The sequence below is a fragment of the Oncorhynchus keta genome, unplaced genomic scaffold (assembly GCF_023373465.1).
Source record: "Oncorhynchus keta strain PuntledgeMale-10-30-2019 unplaced genomic scaffold, Oket_V2 Un_contig_7019_pilon_pilon, whole genome shotgun sequence".
NCBI lineage: Eukaryota > Metazoa > Chordata > Actinopteri > Salmoniformes > Salmonidae > Oncorhynchus > Oncorhynchus keta.
Genome location: NW_026289205.1, coordinates 72720 through 88276, shown reverse-complemented (window position 1 = coordinate 88276; position 15557 = coordinate 72720). Strand labels below are relative to the sequence as shown.

General features: G+C 48.4%; 1 protein-coding gene across 14 annotated transcripts in view; it reads right to left on the bottom strand.

The window, feature by feature from the left end:
• Window positions 1–215: 215 nt before the first annotated feature.
• LOC118379825 (small G protein signaling modulator 3) overlaps window positions 216–15557 on the bottom strand; it is a 38807-nt gene continuing 23465 nt past the window's right edge. For all 14 annotated transcript variants that reach the window (XM_052511620.1, XM_052511621.1, XM_052511622.1 and 11 more), the window contains 8 exons: window positions 13345–13394; window positions 13063–13215; window positions 12917–12987; window positions 12754–12802; window positions 4866–4951; window positions 4655–4777; window positions 4274–4334; window positions 216–3775 (listed from right to left, as the gene is read on the bottom strand). In XM_052511620.1, coding sequence (XP_052367580.1) covers window positions 3692–3775; window positions 4274–4334; window positions 4655–4777; window positions 4866–4951; window positions 12754–12802; window positions 12917–12987; window positions 13063–13215; window positions 13345–13394 — 677 coding nt within the window. In that variant the 3' untranslated portion in view covers window positions 216–3691. The remainder of the gene's footprint in view (window positions 3776–4273; window positions 4335–4654; window positions 4778–4865; window positions 4952–12753; window positions 12803–12916; window positions 12988–13062; window positions 13216–13344; window positions 13395–15557) is intronic.

The following is a 15557-nucleotide window of genomic DNA, read 5'->3' as shown; positions in this document are numbered from 1 at the left end:
CGCAGTCTATTGCTACAGGTTAAGACGAGGGGAATGAATACAAGTTACTGGGATAATATACCACCATTTTCTGGTGGTTAAATACACTGCCTTTCATATCAGAGCACAACAGGGAGATTGAGTTGATTTTCTGATGTATATAGTGTAATATTACTGCAAGGTGATGTGTGAAAGTCAAGTGGCTTTTCTTCAGTAATTACACACCAAGATGGAGGTTAGTTTGATGGCGGATGGACACATCCATTGTAATAAAGAAATTAACTGAAAGTTGACATAGTACAGTAGTTCTTCCCAGTCAGCAAAGTGAATACTACAGATCAAATGTTTATTGCCAACATGGCTCTCCGTTGTGGGCTACTAAACAGTGTGAGACAATAGTGGATGGAATGCAGAGTAGAATGGGATTGTTGGGTACCAACACAGATCGACAGGGTGGTTGGAGTATGTTCCACTTCTCAATCAGCACATTCTACTACAGTACTGGTAGCAGGAACACAGGAGTATGTTCCACTTCTCAATCAGCACATCCTACTACAGTACTGGTAGCAGGAACACAAGAGTACGTTCCACTTCTCAATCAGCACATCCTACTACAGTACTGGTAGCAGGAACACAGGAGTATGTTCCACTTCTCAATCAGCACATTCTACTACAGTACTGGTAGCAGGAACACAGGAGTATGTTCCACTTCTCAATCAGCACATCCTACGACAGTACTGGTAGCAGGAACACAGGAGTATGTTCCACTTCTCAATCAGCACATCCTACTACAGTACTGGTAGCAGGAACACAGGAGTACGTTCCACTTCTCAATCAGCACATCCTACTACAGTACTGGTAGCAGGAACACAGGAGTACGTTCCACTTCTCAATCAGCACATCCTACTACAGTACTGGTAGCAGGAACACAGGAGTATGTTCCACTTCTCAATCAGCACATCCTACGACAGTACTGGTAGCAGGAACACAGGAGTATGTTCCACTTCTCAATCAGCACATCCTACTACAGTACTGGTAGCAGGAACACAGGAGTATGTTCCACTTCTCAATCAGCACATAATACGACAGTACTGGTAGCAGGAACACAGGAGTATGTTCCACTTCTCAATCAGCACATCCTACTACAGTACTGGTAGCAGGAACACAGGAGTATGTTCCACTTCTCAATCAGCACATCCTACTACAGTACTGGTAGCAGGAACACAGGAGTATGTTCCACTTCTCAATCAGCACATCCTACGACAGTACTGGTAGCAGGAACACAGGAGTACGTTCCACTTCTCAATCAGCACATCCTACGACAGTACTGGTAGCAGGAACACAGGAGTACGTTCCACTTCTCAATCAGCACATCCTACTACAGTACTGGTAGCAGGAACACAGGAGTATGTTCCACTTCTCAATCAGCACATCCTACGACAGTACTGGTAGCAGGAACACAGGAGTACGTTCCACTTCTCAATCAGCACATCCTACGACAGTACTGGTAGCAGGAACACAGGAGTACGTTCCACTTCTCAATCAGCACATCCTACTACAGTACTGGTAGCAGGAACACGTTCCACTTCTCAATCAGCACATCCTACTACAGTACTGGTAGCAGGAACACAGGAGTACGTTCCACTTCTCAATCAGCACATCCTACTACAGTACTGGTAGCAGGAACACAGGAGTACGTTCCACTTCTCAATCAGCACATCCTACTACAGTACTGGTAGCAGGAACACAGGAGTACGTTCCACTTCTCAATCAGCACATCCTACTACAGTACTGGTAGCAGGAACACAGGAGTACGTTCCACTTCTCAATCAGCACATCCTACGACAGTACTGGTAGCAGGAACACAGGAGTACGTTCCACTTCTCAATCAGCACATCCTACTACAGTACTGGTAGCAGGAACACGTTCCACTTCTCAATCAGCACATCCTACTACAGTACTGGTAGCAGGAACACAGGAGTACGTTCCACTTCTCAATCAGCACATCCTACTACAGTACTGGTAGCAGGAACACAGGAGTACGTTCCACTTCTCAATCAGCACATCCTACTACAGTACTGGTAGCAGGAACACAGGAGTACGTTCCACTTCTCAATCAGCACATCCTACGACAGTACTGGTAGCAGGAACACAGGAGTATGTTCCACTTCTCAATCAGCACATCCTACTACAGTACTGGTAGCAGGAACACAGGAGTATGTTCCACTTCTCAATCAGCACATCCTACTACAGTACTGGTAGCAGGAACACAGGAGTACGTTCCACTTCTCAATCAGCACATTCTACTACAGTACTGGTAGCAGGAACACAGGAGTACGTTCCACTTCTCAATCAGCACATTCTACTACAGTACTGGTAGCAGGAACACAGGAGTACGTTCCACTTCTCAATCAGCACATTCTACTACAGTACTGGTAGCAGGAACACAGGAGTACGTTCCACTTCTCAATCAGCACATTCTACTACAGTACTGGTAGCAGGAACACAGGAGTATGTTCCACTTCTCAATCAGCACATTCTACTACAGTACTGGTAGCAGGAACACAGGAGTACGTTCCACTTCTCAATCAGCACATCCTACTACAGTACTGGTAGCAGGAACACAGGAGTACGTTCCACTTCTCAATCAGCACATCCTACTACAGTACTGGTAGCAGGAACACAGGAGTACGTTCCACTTCTCAATCAGCACATCCTACTACAGTACTGGTAGCAGGAACACAGGAGTACGTTCCACTTCTCAATCAGCACATCCTACTACAGTACTGGTAGCAGGAACACAGGAGTATGTTCCACTTCTCAATCAGCACATTCTACGACAGTACTGGTAGCAGGACACACGGACATAGGTGGTACTACGACATCAGATCAGTGCCCACTGTAGCAAAACGTTTCACAACAAAAACAAGTTTCTCTGGGACAAATTCAGGTACATTCCTCCCGGTTTGGTTCTTAGTGATACACCCGTCCTTGAGTCTGAGGAAATACTTCATATGACACAGTAGAGTTGACTACTCTGTACCTAAGGAATGCTACAATCAGCACTTTCTGTATATTCCTAGTCTTCTGCACCTGATCTAAAGTATCAGAAACACTGGTGTGGACAACATACACAGTAGCTTCACCCAAGAACTAACAGCCATGGACTATCAACCTTGGTTACATACTAATTGTTTCCTTAATGGACACATCAAAAGACCTTTGATTTGTTAGCAAGCTCAGAAAGTAAATGTAATTAGTTGATAGACATGGAAAGTCTTTTGGTGTCTCAAATGATACCCTGGCCACGTTAAGTTGCCAAACATTGCAGATAGAAATGCCATGAATAGAGCTGATGTTATTCCTTATTCTACATGTCAGAGGCATGTTTGTTCTACAATGCTTATTTCTATCTGAACATTCCAAAAAGTTGCATCTTGCTGAACGCGCCCCCTATAGTGTACTATCCTCAGTAGAAAGGCTTCGGATGCAGTTTAGTTGAGACGAGGAAGGGAAACCACGATGCATATCGATGTGTTTGTAGAATGATGATCAAATGTCTGAACAATACAATACTTCCTAGTGAGAGGTAGTGATGGAAACACTAGTAGTGGGTTCTGACATAGCAGTCAATATGAAAGAAACAGAAAGATGACTCTGGTAGACAGCACGTGTTGGGCAGGGGAGTTTTTTGCAGGCTTTGGGTGTGTCTCTAGCCATCAATGTCCCAGCTGAAGAGATGATGCTTCACCAACATGTCTTGGACTCCTTCCTTCAGTGGCCTCTGATCTTTCTCCTGAAGGGGGGGGGATAAAGAGTGAAAGAAAGAGGCTGTTTGTTTAAAGGGAGTGTATAAGGAACAGCAATTGCTGGGTGCAGTTTAAAATGTCCACAATGTAGGTCAAAGGGTTATGGGTGAGGTGTGCGCATTGGGATGGTTTTCACCAATGTTCACTATTCTACTATCACTAGCCACCACCAGCTACGTTCTCCAACAACTGAACCAGGAACAGCTTGTTGTTTAGATAACTCTAGTTTCCTATTCTAGTCCCTAAACCCATAGATGAGTAACTAGACCAACTACATTGACCAGAGTTTACCTAGAGAGATCCCAACTAAAGAGGTAATGGTCAACCAACACATCTGCAACCCCTTCTTTGAGAATGGTTTTTCAGAATTCAGCCACACACAGGTATGAGTTCACAGGGTGGGTGGGTGTGTTTTACACACACACACACACACACACACACACACACACACACACACACACACACACACACACACACACACATACCTCTTTCTTGGCAGGCAGCTCACAGTCCTGAGAGAGACTGAAGGCAAACTTTGAGAGAACCCTAAGGAAACATCACCTTTTTAAAACCACACCACCATCCTTTCCACACATACACCATTTTATATCAATTTCACTTCATCCTGGCCTCTTTCAAAAATAATCTAGCTGTTAATACGCTTGAATGGCGTTACTTAATCTTGTAATAGTCTGCTGGCACCGTCTGTGTGCGTCGCTCTCGCATTCATTTTCACTTGTAATCTCACAGTTTCACTCAAATCTCTCCTTTGTTTTATTTCTCAATCATTCGTTCCAATCTCTTCTTAATCTCTCTTAATCTCTCCCACTCTGTCTCTCTCGTGAACATCTGTCTCCATCTTTTACCTGAGCTCACACTTGATCTGGACCCATCCTGGGCTGCGTAGGAAGGACCAGGGCTGGTACCACTTCTCCACTGCAGGCATACTGGAACACAACACCTCCAACCACAGGTGTAACACCTGCTCACTGTGGGGTGAGAGAGATGTGGTTAGGGACTGTTCACTGATAAGAGGGACAGCCAGGATCTCTGAGTGAGAGAATCTGTGTGACTCACTTGAGGCCCACGCAGAGGAGCGAGCGGAACTTGACGTCCATCTGAGCGTGTGCAGAGTCGTGGCTCATATTTACAGACTGCACCGCCTGAAAGAGACAGACGGAGGGCGCTGAAGCATCACTGAAACAAATGCTTATGAACAAAACATTCAGTGTAAAACTGTCTGTAGCCTAAGGCCTATGTTTCTACCAGTCAACCTTCACAGCCCATCGGCCCCTACCACTAGGCACTAGTTTTTTCCTCCTTTCAAATCAAATTTTATTTGTCACATACACATGGTTAGCAGATGTTAATGCGAGTGTAGCGAAATGCTTGTGCTTCTAGTTCCGACAATGCAGTGATAACCAACAAGTAATCTAACTAACAATTCCAAAACTACTGTCTTATACACAGTGTAAGGGGATAAGGAATATGTACATAAGGATATATGAATGAGTGATGGTACAGAGCAGCATACAGTAGATGGTATCGAGTACAGTATATACATATGAGATGAGTATGTAGACCAAGTAAACAAAGTGGCATAGTTAAAGTGGCTAGTGATACATGTATTACATAAGGATGCAGTAGATGATATAGAGTACAGTATATACATATGGGATGAGTATGTAGACAAAGTAAACAAAGTGGCATAGTTAAAGTGGCTAGTGATACATGTATTACATAAGGATGCAGTCGATGATGTACAGTATATACGTATGCATATGAGATGAATAATGTAGGGTAAGTAACATTATATAAGGTAGCATTGTTTAAAGTGGCTAGTGATATATTTACATCATTTCCCATCAATTCACATTATTAAAGTGGCTGGAGTTGGGTCAGTGTCAATGACAGTGTGTTGGCAGCAGCCACTCAATGTTAGTGGTGGCTGTTTAACAGTCTGATGGCCTTGAGATAGAAGCTGTTTTTCAGTCTCTCGGTCCCAGCTTTGATGCACCTGTACTGACCTCGCCTTCTTACAGCTGTTCCGGTTGGAGCGAGCGGTCGCATTCGCACTTCGATCTGCAGGTTGTATAACTTTTTCATTACATTTCATTATAGTACAACGGTTGATTTGTCTAATCTTAGCAATTCTTCTTAGCTAGCTACATAGCCGTCCTTGTATCAGAGATAATTGCATAATTATCGTATTTCGTCGCCCTAACGTAGCCTTCACTGCTATTCGCCCAGGAGCTAGCTAACGCACACAGATTAGCATCACTGTAGTGCTACTCACTCAACTGTACGACTTGATTAGCTTACTGTTAGCTAGCTACATAATCTTAGCAATTCTTCTTAGCTAGCTACATAGCCGTCCTTGTATCAGAGATAATTGCATAATTATCGTATTTCGTATTTCGTCGCCCTAACGTAGCCTTCACTGCTATTCGCCCAGGAGCTAGCAACGCTAGCTAACGCACACAGATTAGCATCACTGTAGTGCTATTCACTCAACTGTACGACTTGATTAGTTCAGTGTTAGCTAGCTACATAGCTGTCTTTGTTTCCAAGATAATTGTGTAGTTTAGTGTGTGTAGCCTTGGAGTGATTATCTTAATTCACTGAGGTTCGCTAGCCAGCTATTTGTCGTCCTTAACGTAGGAGACTCTGCTAGCTAGCCAACAGCTAACAGCTAGCCAACGTCACCACACGTCTACTGATTCGAATTTAATCACCGGTCAGGGAGTATCACATTTTTCATTTCATTACAGTACAACGGTTTGATTTGTTTGATCGTAGCTAGCTACATAGCTAGCTAGCTACATAGCTAGCTACATAGCCGTCTTGTTTCAAAGATAATTGTGTAGTCTAGACCGATTTCCTAGGTTAGCTAGCCAGCTATTGTCGTTCTTTTAACTCAACGTAACGTAAACAACACTGCTAGCTACCCAGCTAGCCCCCGAATAGCAGCACTGTAGAAATTATTACACTCAACGGAACGACTTGATTAGTGTAGTGCCAACAACGCAGCTACTGCCAGCTAGCCTACTTTAGCAGTACTGTATCATTTTAATCATTTTAGTCAATAAGATTCTCGCTACATAAGCTTAACTTTCTGAACATTCGAGACGTGTAGTCCACTTGTCATTCCAATTTCCTTGCATTAGCGTAGACTTTTCTGTAGCCTGTCAACTATGTGTCTGTCTATCCCTGTTCTCTCCTCTCTGCACAGACCATACAAAAGCTCCACACCGCGTGGCCGCGACCACCCTAATCTGGTGGTCCCAGCGCGTACGACCCACGTGGAGTTCCAGGTCTCCGGTACCCTCTGGAACTGCCGATCTGCGGCCAACAAGGCAGAGTTCATCTCAGCCTATGCCTCCCTCCAGTCCCTTGACTTCTTGGCACTGACGGAAACATGGATCACCACAGATAACACTGCTACTCCTACTGCTCTCTCCTCGTCCGCCCACGTGTTCTCGCACACCCCGAGAGCTTCTGGTCAGCGGGGTGGTGGCACCGGGATCCTCATCTCTCCCAAGTGGTCTTTCTCTCTTTCTCCCCTTACCCATCTGTCTATTGCCTCCTTTGAATTCCATGCTGTCACAGTTACCAGCCCTTTCAAGCTTAACATCCTTGTCATTTATCGCCCTCCAGGTTCCCTCGGAGAGTTCATCAATGAGCTTGATGCCTTGAGGACGGCTCACCTCTCACAGTTCTGGGCGACTTTAACCTCCCCACGTCTACCTTTGACTCATTCCTCTCTGCCTCCTTTCCACTCCTCTCCTCTTTTGACCTCACCCTCTCACCTTCCCCCCCCTACTCACAAGGCAGGCAATACGCTTGACCTCATCTTTACTAGATGCTGTTCTTCCACTAACCTCATTGCAACTCCCCTCCAAGTCTCCGACCACTACCTTGTATCCTTTTCCCTCTCGCTCTCATCCAACACTTCCCACACTGCCCCTACTCGGATGGTATCGCGCCGTCCCAGCCTTCGCTCTCTCTCCCCCGCTACTCTCTCCTCTTCCATCCTATCATCTCTTCCCTCTGCTCAAACTTTCTCCAACCTATCTCCTGATTCTGCCTCCTCAACCCTCCTCTCCTCCCTTACTGCATCCTTTGACTCTCTATGTCCCCTATCCTCCAGGCCGGCTCGGTCCTCCCCTCCCGCTCCGTGGCTCGACGACTCATTGCGAGCTCAAAGAACAGGGCTCCGGGCAGCCGAGCGGAAATGGAGGAAAACTCGCCTCCCTGCGGACCTGGCATCCTTTCACTCCCTCCTCTCTACATTTTCCTCCTCTGTCTCTGCTGCTAAAGCCACTTTCTACCATTCTAAATTCCAAGCATCTGCCTCTAACCCTAGGAAGCTCTTTGCCACCTTCTCCTCCCTCCTGAATCCTCCCCCCTCCCTCCTCCCTCTCTGCAGATGACTTCGTCAACCATTTTGAAAAGAAGGTCGATGACATCCGATCCTCGTTTGCTAAGTCAAACGACACCGCTGGTTCTGCTCACACTGCCCTACCCTATGCTCTGACCTCTTTCTCCCTCTCTCTCCAGATGAAATCTCGCGTCTTGTGACGGCCGGCCGCCCAACAACCTGCCCGCTTGACCCTATCCCCTCCTCTCTTCTCCAGACCATTTCCGGAGACCTTCTCCCTTACCTCACCTCGCTCATCAACTCATCCCTGACCGCTGGCTACGTCCCTCCCGTCTTCAAGAGAGCAAGAGTTGCACCCCTTCTGAAAAAACCTACACTCGATCCCTCCGATGTCAACAACTACAGACCAGTATCCCTTCTCTCTTTTCTCTCCAAAACTCTTGAGCGTGCCGTCCTTGGCCAGCTCTACCGCTATCTCTCTCAGAATGACCTTCTTGATCCAAATCAGTCAGGTTTCAAGACTAGTCATTCAACTGAGACTGCTCTTCTCTGTATCACGGAGGCGCTCCGCACTGCTAAAGCTAACTCTCTCTCCTCTGCTCTCATCCTTCTAGACCTATCGGCTGCCTTCGATACTGTGAACCATCAGATCCTCCTCTCCACCCTCTCCGAGTTGGGCATCTCCGGCGCGGCCCACGCTTGGATTGCGTCCTACCTGACAGGTCGCTCCTACCAGGTGGCGTGGCGAGAATCTGTCTCCTCACCACGCGCTCTCACCACTGGTGTCCCCCAGGGCTCTGTTCTAGGCCCTCTCTTATTCTCGCTATACACCAAGTCACTTGGCTCTGTCATAACCTCACATGGTCTCTCCTATCATTGCTATGCAGACGACACACAATTAATCTTCTCCTTTCCCCCTTCTGATGACCAGGTGGCGAATCGCATCTCTGCATGTCTGGCAGACATATCAGTGTGGATGACGGATCACCACCTCAAGCTGAACCTCAGCAAGACGGAGCTCCTCTTCCTCCCGGGGAAGGACTGCCCATTCCATGATCTCGCCATCACGGTTGACAACTCCATTGTGTCCTCCTCCCAGAGCGCTAAGAACCTTGGCGTGATCCTGGACAACACCCTGACGTTCTCAACTAACATCAAGGCGGTGTCCCGTTCCTGTAGGTTCATGCTCTACAACATCCGCAGAGTACGACCCTGCCTCACACAGGAAGCGGCGCAGGTCCTAATCCAGGCACTTGTCATCTCCCCGTCTTGATTACTGCAACTCGCTGTTGGCTGGGCTCCCTGCCTGTGCCATTAAACCCCTACAACTCATCCAGAACGCCGCAGCCCGTCTGGTGTTCAACCTTCCCAAGTTCTCTCACGTCACCCCGCTCCTCCGCTCTCTCCACTGGCTTCCAGTTGAAGCTCGCATCCGCTACAAGACCATGGTGCTTGCCTACGGAGCTGTGAGGGGAACGGCACCTCAGTACCTCCAGGCTCTGATCAGGCCCTACACCCAAACAAGGGCACTGCGTTCATCCACCTCTGGCCTGCTCGCCTCCCTACCACTGAGGAAGTACAGTTCCCGCTCAGCCCAGTCAAAACTGTTCGCTGCTCTGGCCCCCAATGGTGGAACAAACTCCCTCACGACGCCAGGACAGCGGAGTCAATCACCACCTTCCGGAGACACCTGAAACCCCACCTCTTCAAGGAATACCTAGGATAGGGTAAGTAAGGGTAAGTAATCCTTCTCACCCCCTTCTCACCCCCAACAAGATTTAGATGCAAGTGGCTGTTCCACTGGTTGTCATAAGGTGTATGCACCAATTTGTAAGTCGCTCTGGATAAGAGCGTCTGCTAAATGACTTAAATGTAAATGTAAATGGATGATAGCGGGGTGAACAGGCAGTGGCTCGGGTGGTTGATGTCCTTGATGATCTTTATGGCCTTCCTGTAACATCGGGTGGTGTAGGTGTCCTGGAGGGCAGGTAGTTTGCCCCCTGTGATGCGTTGTGCAGACCTCACTACCCTCTGGAGAGCCTTACGGTTGAGGGCGGAGCAGTTGCCGTACCAGGCGGTGATACAGCCCGCCAGGATGCTCTCGATTGTGCATCTGTAGAAGTTTGTGAGTGCTTTTGGTGACAAGCCGAATTTCTTCAGCCTCCTGAGGTTGAAGAGGCGCTGCTGCGCCTTCTTCACGACGCTGTCAGTGTGAGTGGACCAATTCAGTTTGTCTGTGATGTGTATGCCGAGGAACTTAAAACTTGCTACCCTCTCCACTACTGTTCCATCAATGTGGATAGGGGGGTGTTTCCTGAAGTCCACAATCATCTCCTTAGTTTTGTTGACGTTGAGTGTGAGGTTATTTTCCTGACACCACACTCCGAGGGCCCTCACCTCCTCCCTGTAGGCCGTCTCGTCGTTGTTGGTAATCAAGCCTACTACTGTTGTGTCGTCCGCAAACTTGATGATTGAGTTGGAGGCGTGCGTGGCCACGCAGTCGTGGGTGAACAGGGAGTACAGGAGAGGGCTCAGAACGCACCCTTGTGGGGCCCCCGTGTTGAGGATCAGCGGGGAGGAGATGTTGCCTACCCTCACCACCTGGGGGCGGCCCGTCAGGAAGTCCAGTACCCAGTTGCACAGGGCGGGGTCGAGACCCAGGGTCTCGAGCTTGATGACGAGCTTGGAGGGTACTATGGTGTTGAATGCCGAGCTGTAGTCGATGAACAGCATTCTCACGTAGGTATTCCTCTTGTCAAGGTGGGTTAGGGCAGTGTGCAGTGTGGTTGAGATTGCATCGTCTGTGGACCTATTTGGGCGGTAAGCAAATTGGAGTGGGTCTAGGGTGTCAGGTAGGGTGGAGGTGATATGGTCCTTGACTAGTCTCTCAAAGCACTTCATGATGACGGAAGTGAGTGCTACGGGGCGGTAGTCGTTTAGCTCAGTTACCTTAGCTTTCTTGGGAACAGGAACAATGGTGGCCCTCTTGAAGCATGTGGAGATGGAGTCGTGGTCAGCTTTTCCGAAAGGGGGGCGGGGCAGGGCCTTATATGCGTCGCGGAAGTTAGAGTAACAATGATCCAAGGTTTTACCACCCCTGGTTGCGCAATCGATATGCTGATAAAATTTAGGGAGTCTTGTTTTCAGATTAGCTTTGTTAAAATCCCCAGCTACAATGAATGCAGCCTCCGGATAAATGGTTTCCAGTTTGCAAAGAGTTAAATAAAGTTAGTTCAGAGCCATCGATGTGTCTGCTTGGGGGGGGATATATACGGCTGTGATTATAATCGAAGAGAATTCTCTTGGAAGATAATGCGGTCTACATTTGATTGTGAGGAATTCTAAATCAGGTGAACAGAAGGATTTGAGTTCCTGTATGTTTCCTTCATCACACCATGTCTCGTTAGTCATGAGGCATACGCCCCCGCCCCTCTTCTTACCAGAAAGATGTCCATTTCTGTCGGCGCGATGCGTGGAGAAACCCGTTGGCTGCACCGCATAGCGTCTCTCCAGTGAGCCATGTTTCCGTGAAGCAGAGAACGTTGCAGTCTCTGATGTCCCTCTGGAATGCCACCCTTGCTCGGATTTCATCAACCTTGTTGTCAAGAGACTGGACATTGGCAAGAAGAATGCTGGGGAGTGGTGCGCGATGTGCCCTTTTTCGGAGTCTGACCAGAACACCACCTCGTTTCCCTCTTTTTCGGAGTCGTTTCCTTGGGTCGCTGCATGCGATCCATTCCGTTGTCCTGTTTGTAAGGCAGAACACAGGATCCGCGTCGCGGAAAACATATTCTTTGTCGTACTGATGGTGAGTTGACGCTGATCTTATATTCAGTAGTTCTTCTCGACTGTATGTAATGAAACCTAAAATGACCTGGGGTACTAATGTAAGAAATAACAAGAAATATCTCCCTAATTTCGTGATATCCAATTGGTAGTTACTGTCTTGTCCCATCGCTCCAACTCCTGTACGGACTCAGGAGAGTTGAAGGTCGAGAGCCATGCGTACTCTGAAACACCGTACACCTGGCGACTGACATCCCAGCCAACCAAACCCTCCCCTAACCTGGACGGCACTGGGTCAATTGTGCGCAGCCTCATGGGCCTCCCAGAGGTTTGTCAGTGAATTATTGTATAGTCAGTCTAGCCCGGGATTGAACCTGGGTCTGTAGTGACGCCTCTAGCATTGTGATTGAGTGCCTTAGTCCGCTGCACCACTCAGGAGGCCCAGATACTGTAAATTCAATAGAGAACTAGGTCCCATATTACACAGTTCTTTCAGATCTTGGAGATGGAATGAAGAAGTCTTTAGTGGCGGGAAGTCTTTAGTGGCGGGAAGTCTTTAGTGGCGGGAAGTCTTTAGTGGCGGGAAGTCTTTAGTGGCGGGAAGTCTTTAGTGGCGGGAAGTCTTTAGTGGCGGGAAGTCTTTAGTGGCGGGAAGTCTTTAGTGGCGGGAAGTCTTTAGTGGCGGGAAGTCTTTAGTGGCGGGAAGTCTTTAGTGGCAGGGTGTGAGGAAGACTTTAGTGGCAGGGTGTGAGGAAGTAAACAGGCTTGTTATAGGATAACATTTACAAAAGGACTCACTCTATAGAGCAGCTCCTCTGGTGTGAGAACCTTGCCATCCTCATCTAATCTGGGGGAGAGAGAGAGAGAGAGAGAACTGATGGACTGCACCACACAACTAAGACAACTGTGTAGGAATCCTAGCTGTTCATATGGTACAGAGGTCTGTGTGTGTCTAAGTTACCTGTACGTCTTACACAGCACCAGTCTGGAGTAGACCGAGTTAAAGTCCCTCTCCACCTCTCTACTGGCGGCCTGAGGAGAAAACAGAGAGAACAGTCAGGTAAGGCACTGACAGACAGACACGGAACCCAGCCCTCGGTCTCCTACCTCCTCTATGAAGAGCCAGGGGTGGCAGGGTCCTCCCAGTATGGAGGGTTTCTTCAAACCGTGTTGGAAGATGGCCTTCAGGGCAGGACACAACGTCCCTCTGACCAGGTCTGTCACCGCCTCAGTCACCGAGTCATCACCCGCCAGAGAGTACTGGGGACAGCAGACCAGTTATACATACAATACTGACAAACCCATAGACTGGATATATCCACTAAAAGAACACTGACAAATTTAAGTCTGTTTTTACTAGACTGACTACACAATAATTCACTGACAAACCTCTTTGCTCCGCTCATCGAGGATTTCTACGAACTTGGCTGGAAACCAACCTTGAGTAAGAGAACAGATGATGAGATAGAAGGTTCCCCAAAGTGTTAGGAAAACATAGACTACAACATTCTACAGGACGTGTGGAGGGGAGATTGGGACAGAGATGGACATTCTACAGGACGTGTGGAGGGGAGATTGGGACAGAGATGGACATTCTACAGGACGTGTGGAGGGGAGATTGGGACAGAGATGGACATTCTACAGGACGTGTGGAGGGGAGATTGGGACAGAGATGGACATTCTACAGGACGTGTGGAGGGGAGATTGGGACAGAGATGGACATTCTACAGAACGTGTGGAGGGGAGATTGGGACAGAGATGGACATTCTACAGGACGTGTGGAGGGGAGATTGGGACAGAGATGGACATTCTACAGGACGTGTGGAGGGAGATTGGGACAGAGATGGACATTCTACAGGGACGTGTGGAGGGGAGATTGGGACAGAGATGGACATTCTACAGAACGTGTGGAGGGGAGATTGGGACAGAGATGGACATTCTACAGAACGTGTGGAGGGGAGATTGGGACAGAGATGGACATTCTACAGAACGTGTGGAGGGGAGATTGGGACAGAGATGGACATTCTACAGAACGTGTGGAGGGGAGATTGGGACAGAGATGGACATTCTACAGGACGTGTGGAGGGGAGATTGGGACAGAGATGAACATTCTACAGAACGTGTGGAGGGGAGATTGGGACAGAGATGGACATTCTACAGGACGTGTGGAGGGGAGATTGGGACAGAGATGGACATTCTACAGGACGTGTGGAGGGGAGATTGGGACAGAGATGGACATTCTACAGAACGTGTGGAGGGGAGATTGGGACAGAGATGGACATTCTACAGGACGTGTGGAGGGGAGATTGGGACAGAGATGGACATTCTACAGGACGTGTGGAGGGGAGATTGGGACAGAGATGGACATTCTACAGAACGTGTGGAGGGGAGATTGGGACAGAGATGGACATTCTACAGAACGTGTGGAGGGGAGATTGGGACAGAGATGGACATTCTACAGGAGGTGGAGGGGAGATTGGGACAGAGATGGACATTCTACAGGACGTGTGGAGGGGAGATTGGGACAGAGATGGACATTCTACAGAACGAGGGGAGATTGGGACAGAGATGGACATTCTACAGAACGTGTGGAGGGGAGATTGGGACAGAGATGGACATTCTACAGAACGTGTGGAGGGGAGATTGGGACAGAGATGGACATTCTACAGAACGTGTGGAGGGGAGATTGGGACAGAGATGGACATTCTACAGGACGTGTGGAGGGGAGATTGGGACAGAGATGAACATTCTACAGAACGTGTGGAGGGGAGATTGGGACAGAGATGGACATTCTACAGGAGGTGGAGGGGAGATTGGGACAGAGATGGACATTCTACAGAACGTGTGGAGGGGAGATTGGGACAGAGATGGACATTCTACAGAACGTGTGGAGGGGAGATTGGGACAGAGATGGACATTCTACAGACGTGTGGAGGGAGATGGGACAGAGATGGACATTCTACAGGACGTGTGGAGGGGAGATTGGGACAGAGATGGACATTCTACAGAACGTGTGGAGGGGAGATTGGGACAGAGATGGACATTCTACAGGACGTGTGGAGGGGAGATTGGGACAGAGATGGACATTCTACAGAACGTGTGGAGGGGAGATTGGGACAGAGATGGACATTCTACAGAACGTGTGGAGGGGAGATTGGGACAGAGATGGACATTCTACAGAACGTGTGGAGGGGAGATTGGGACAGAGATGGACATTCTACAGGACGTGTGGAGGGGAGATTGGGACAGAGATGAACATTCTACAGAACGTGTGGAGGGGAGATTGGGACAGAGATGGACATTCTACAGAACGTGTGGAGGGGAGATTGGGACAGAGATGGACATTCTACAGGACGTGTGGAGGGGAGATTGGGACAGAGATGGACATTCTACAGGACGTGTGGAGGGGAGATTGGGACAGAGATGGACATTCTACAGGACGTGTGGAGGGGAGATTGGGACAGAGATGAACATTCTACAGAACGTGTGGAGGGGAGATTGGGACAGAGATGGACATTCTACAGGACGTGTGGAGGGGAGATTGGGACAGAGATGGATATTCTACAGAACGTGTGGAGGGGAGATTGGGACAGAGATGGACA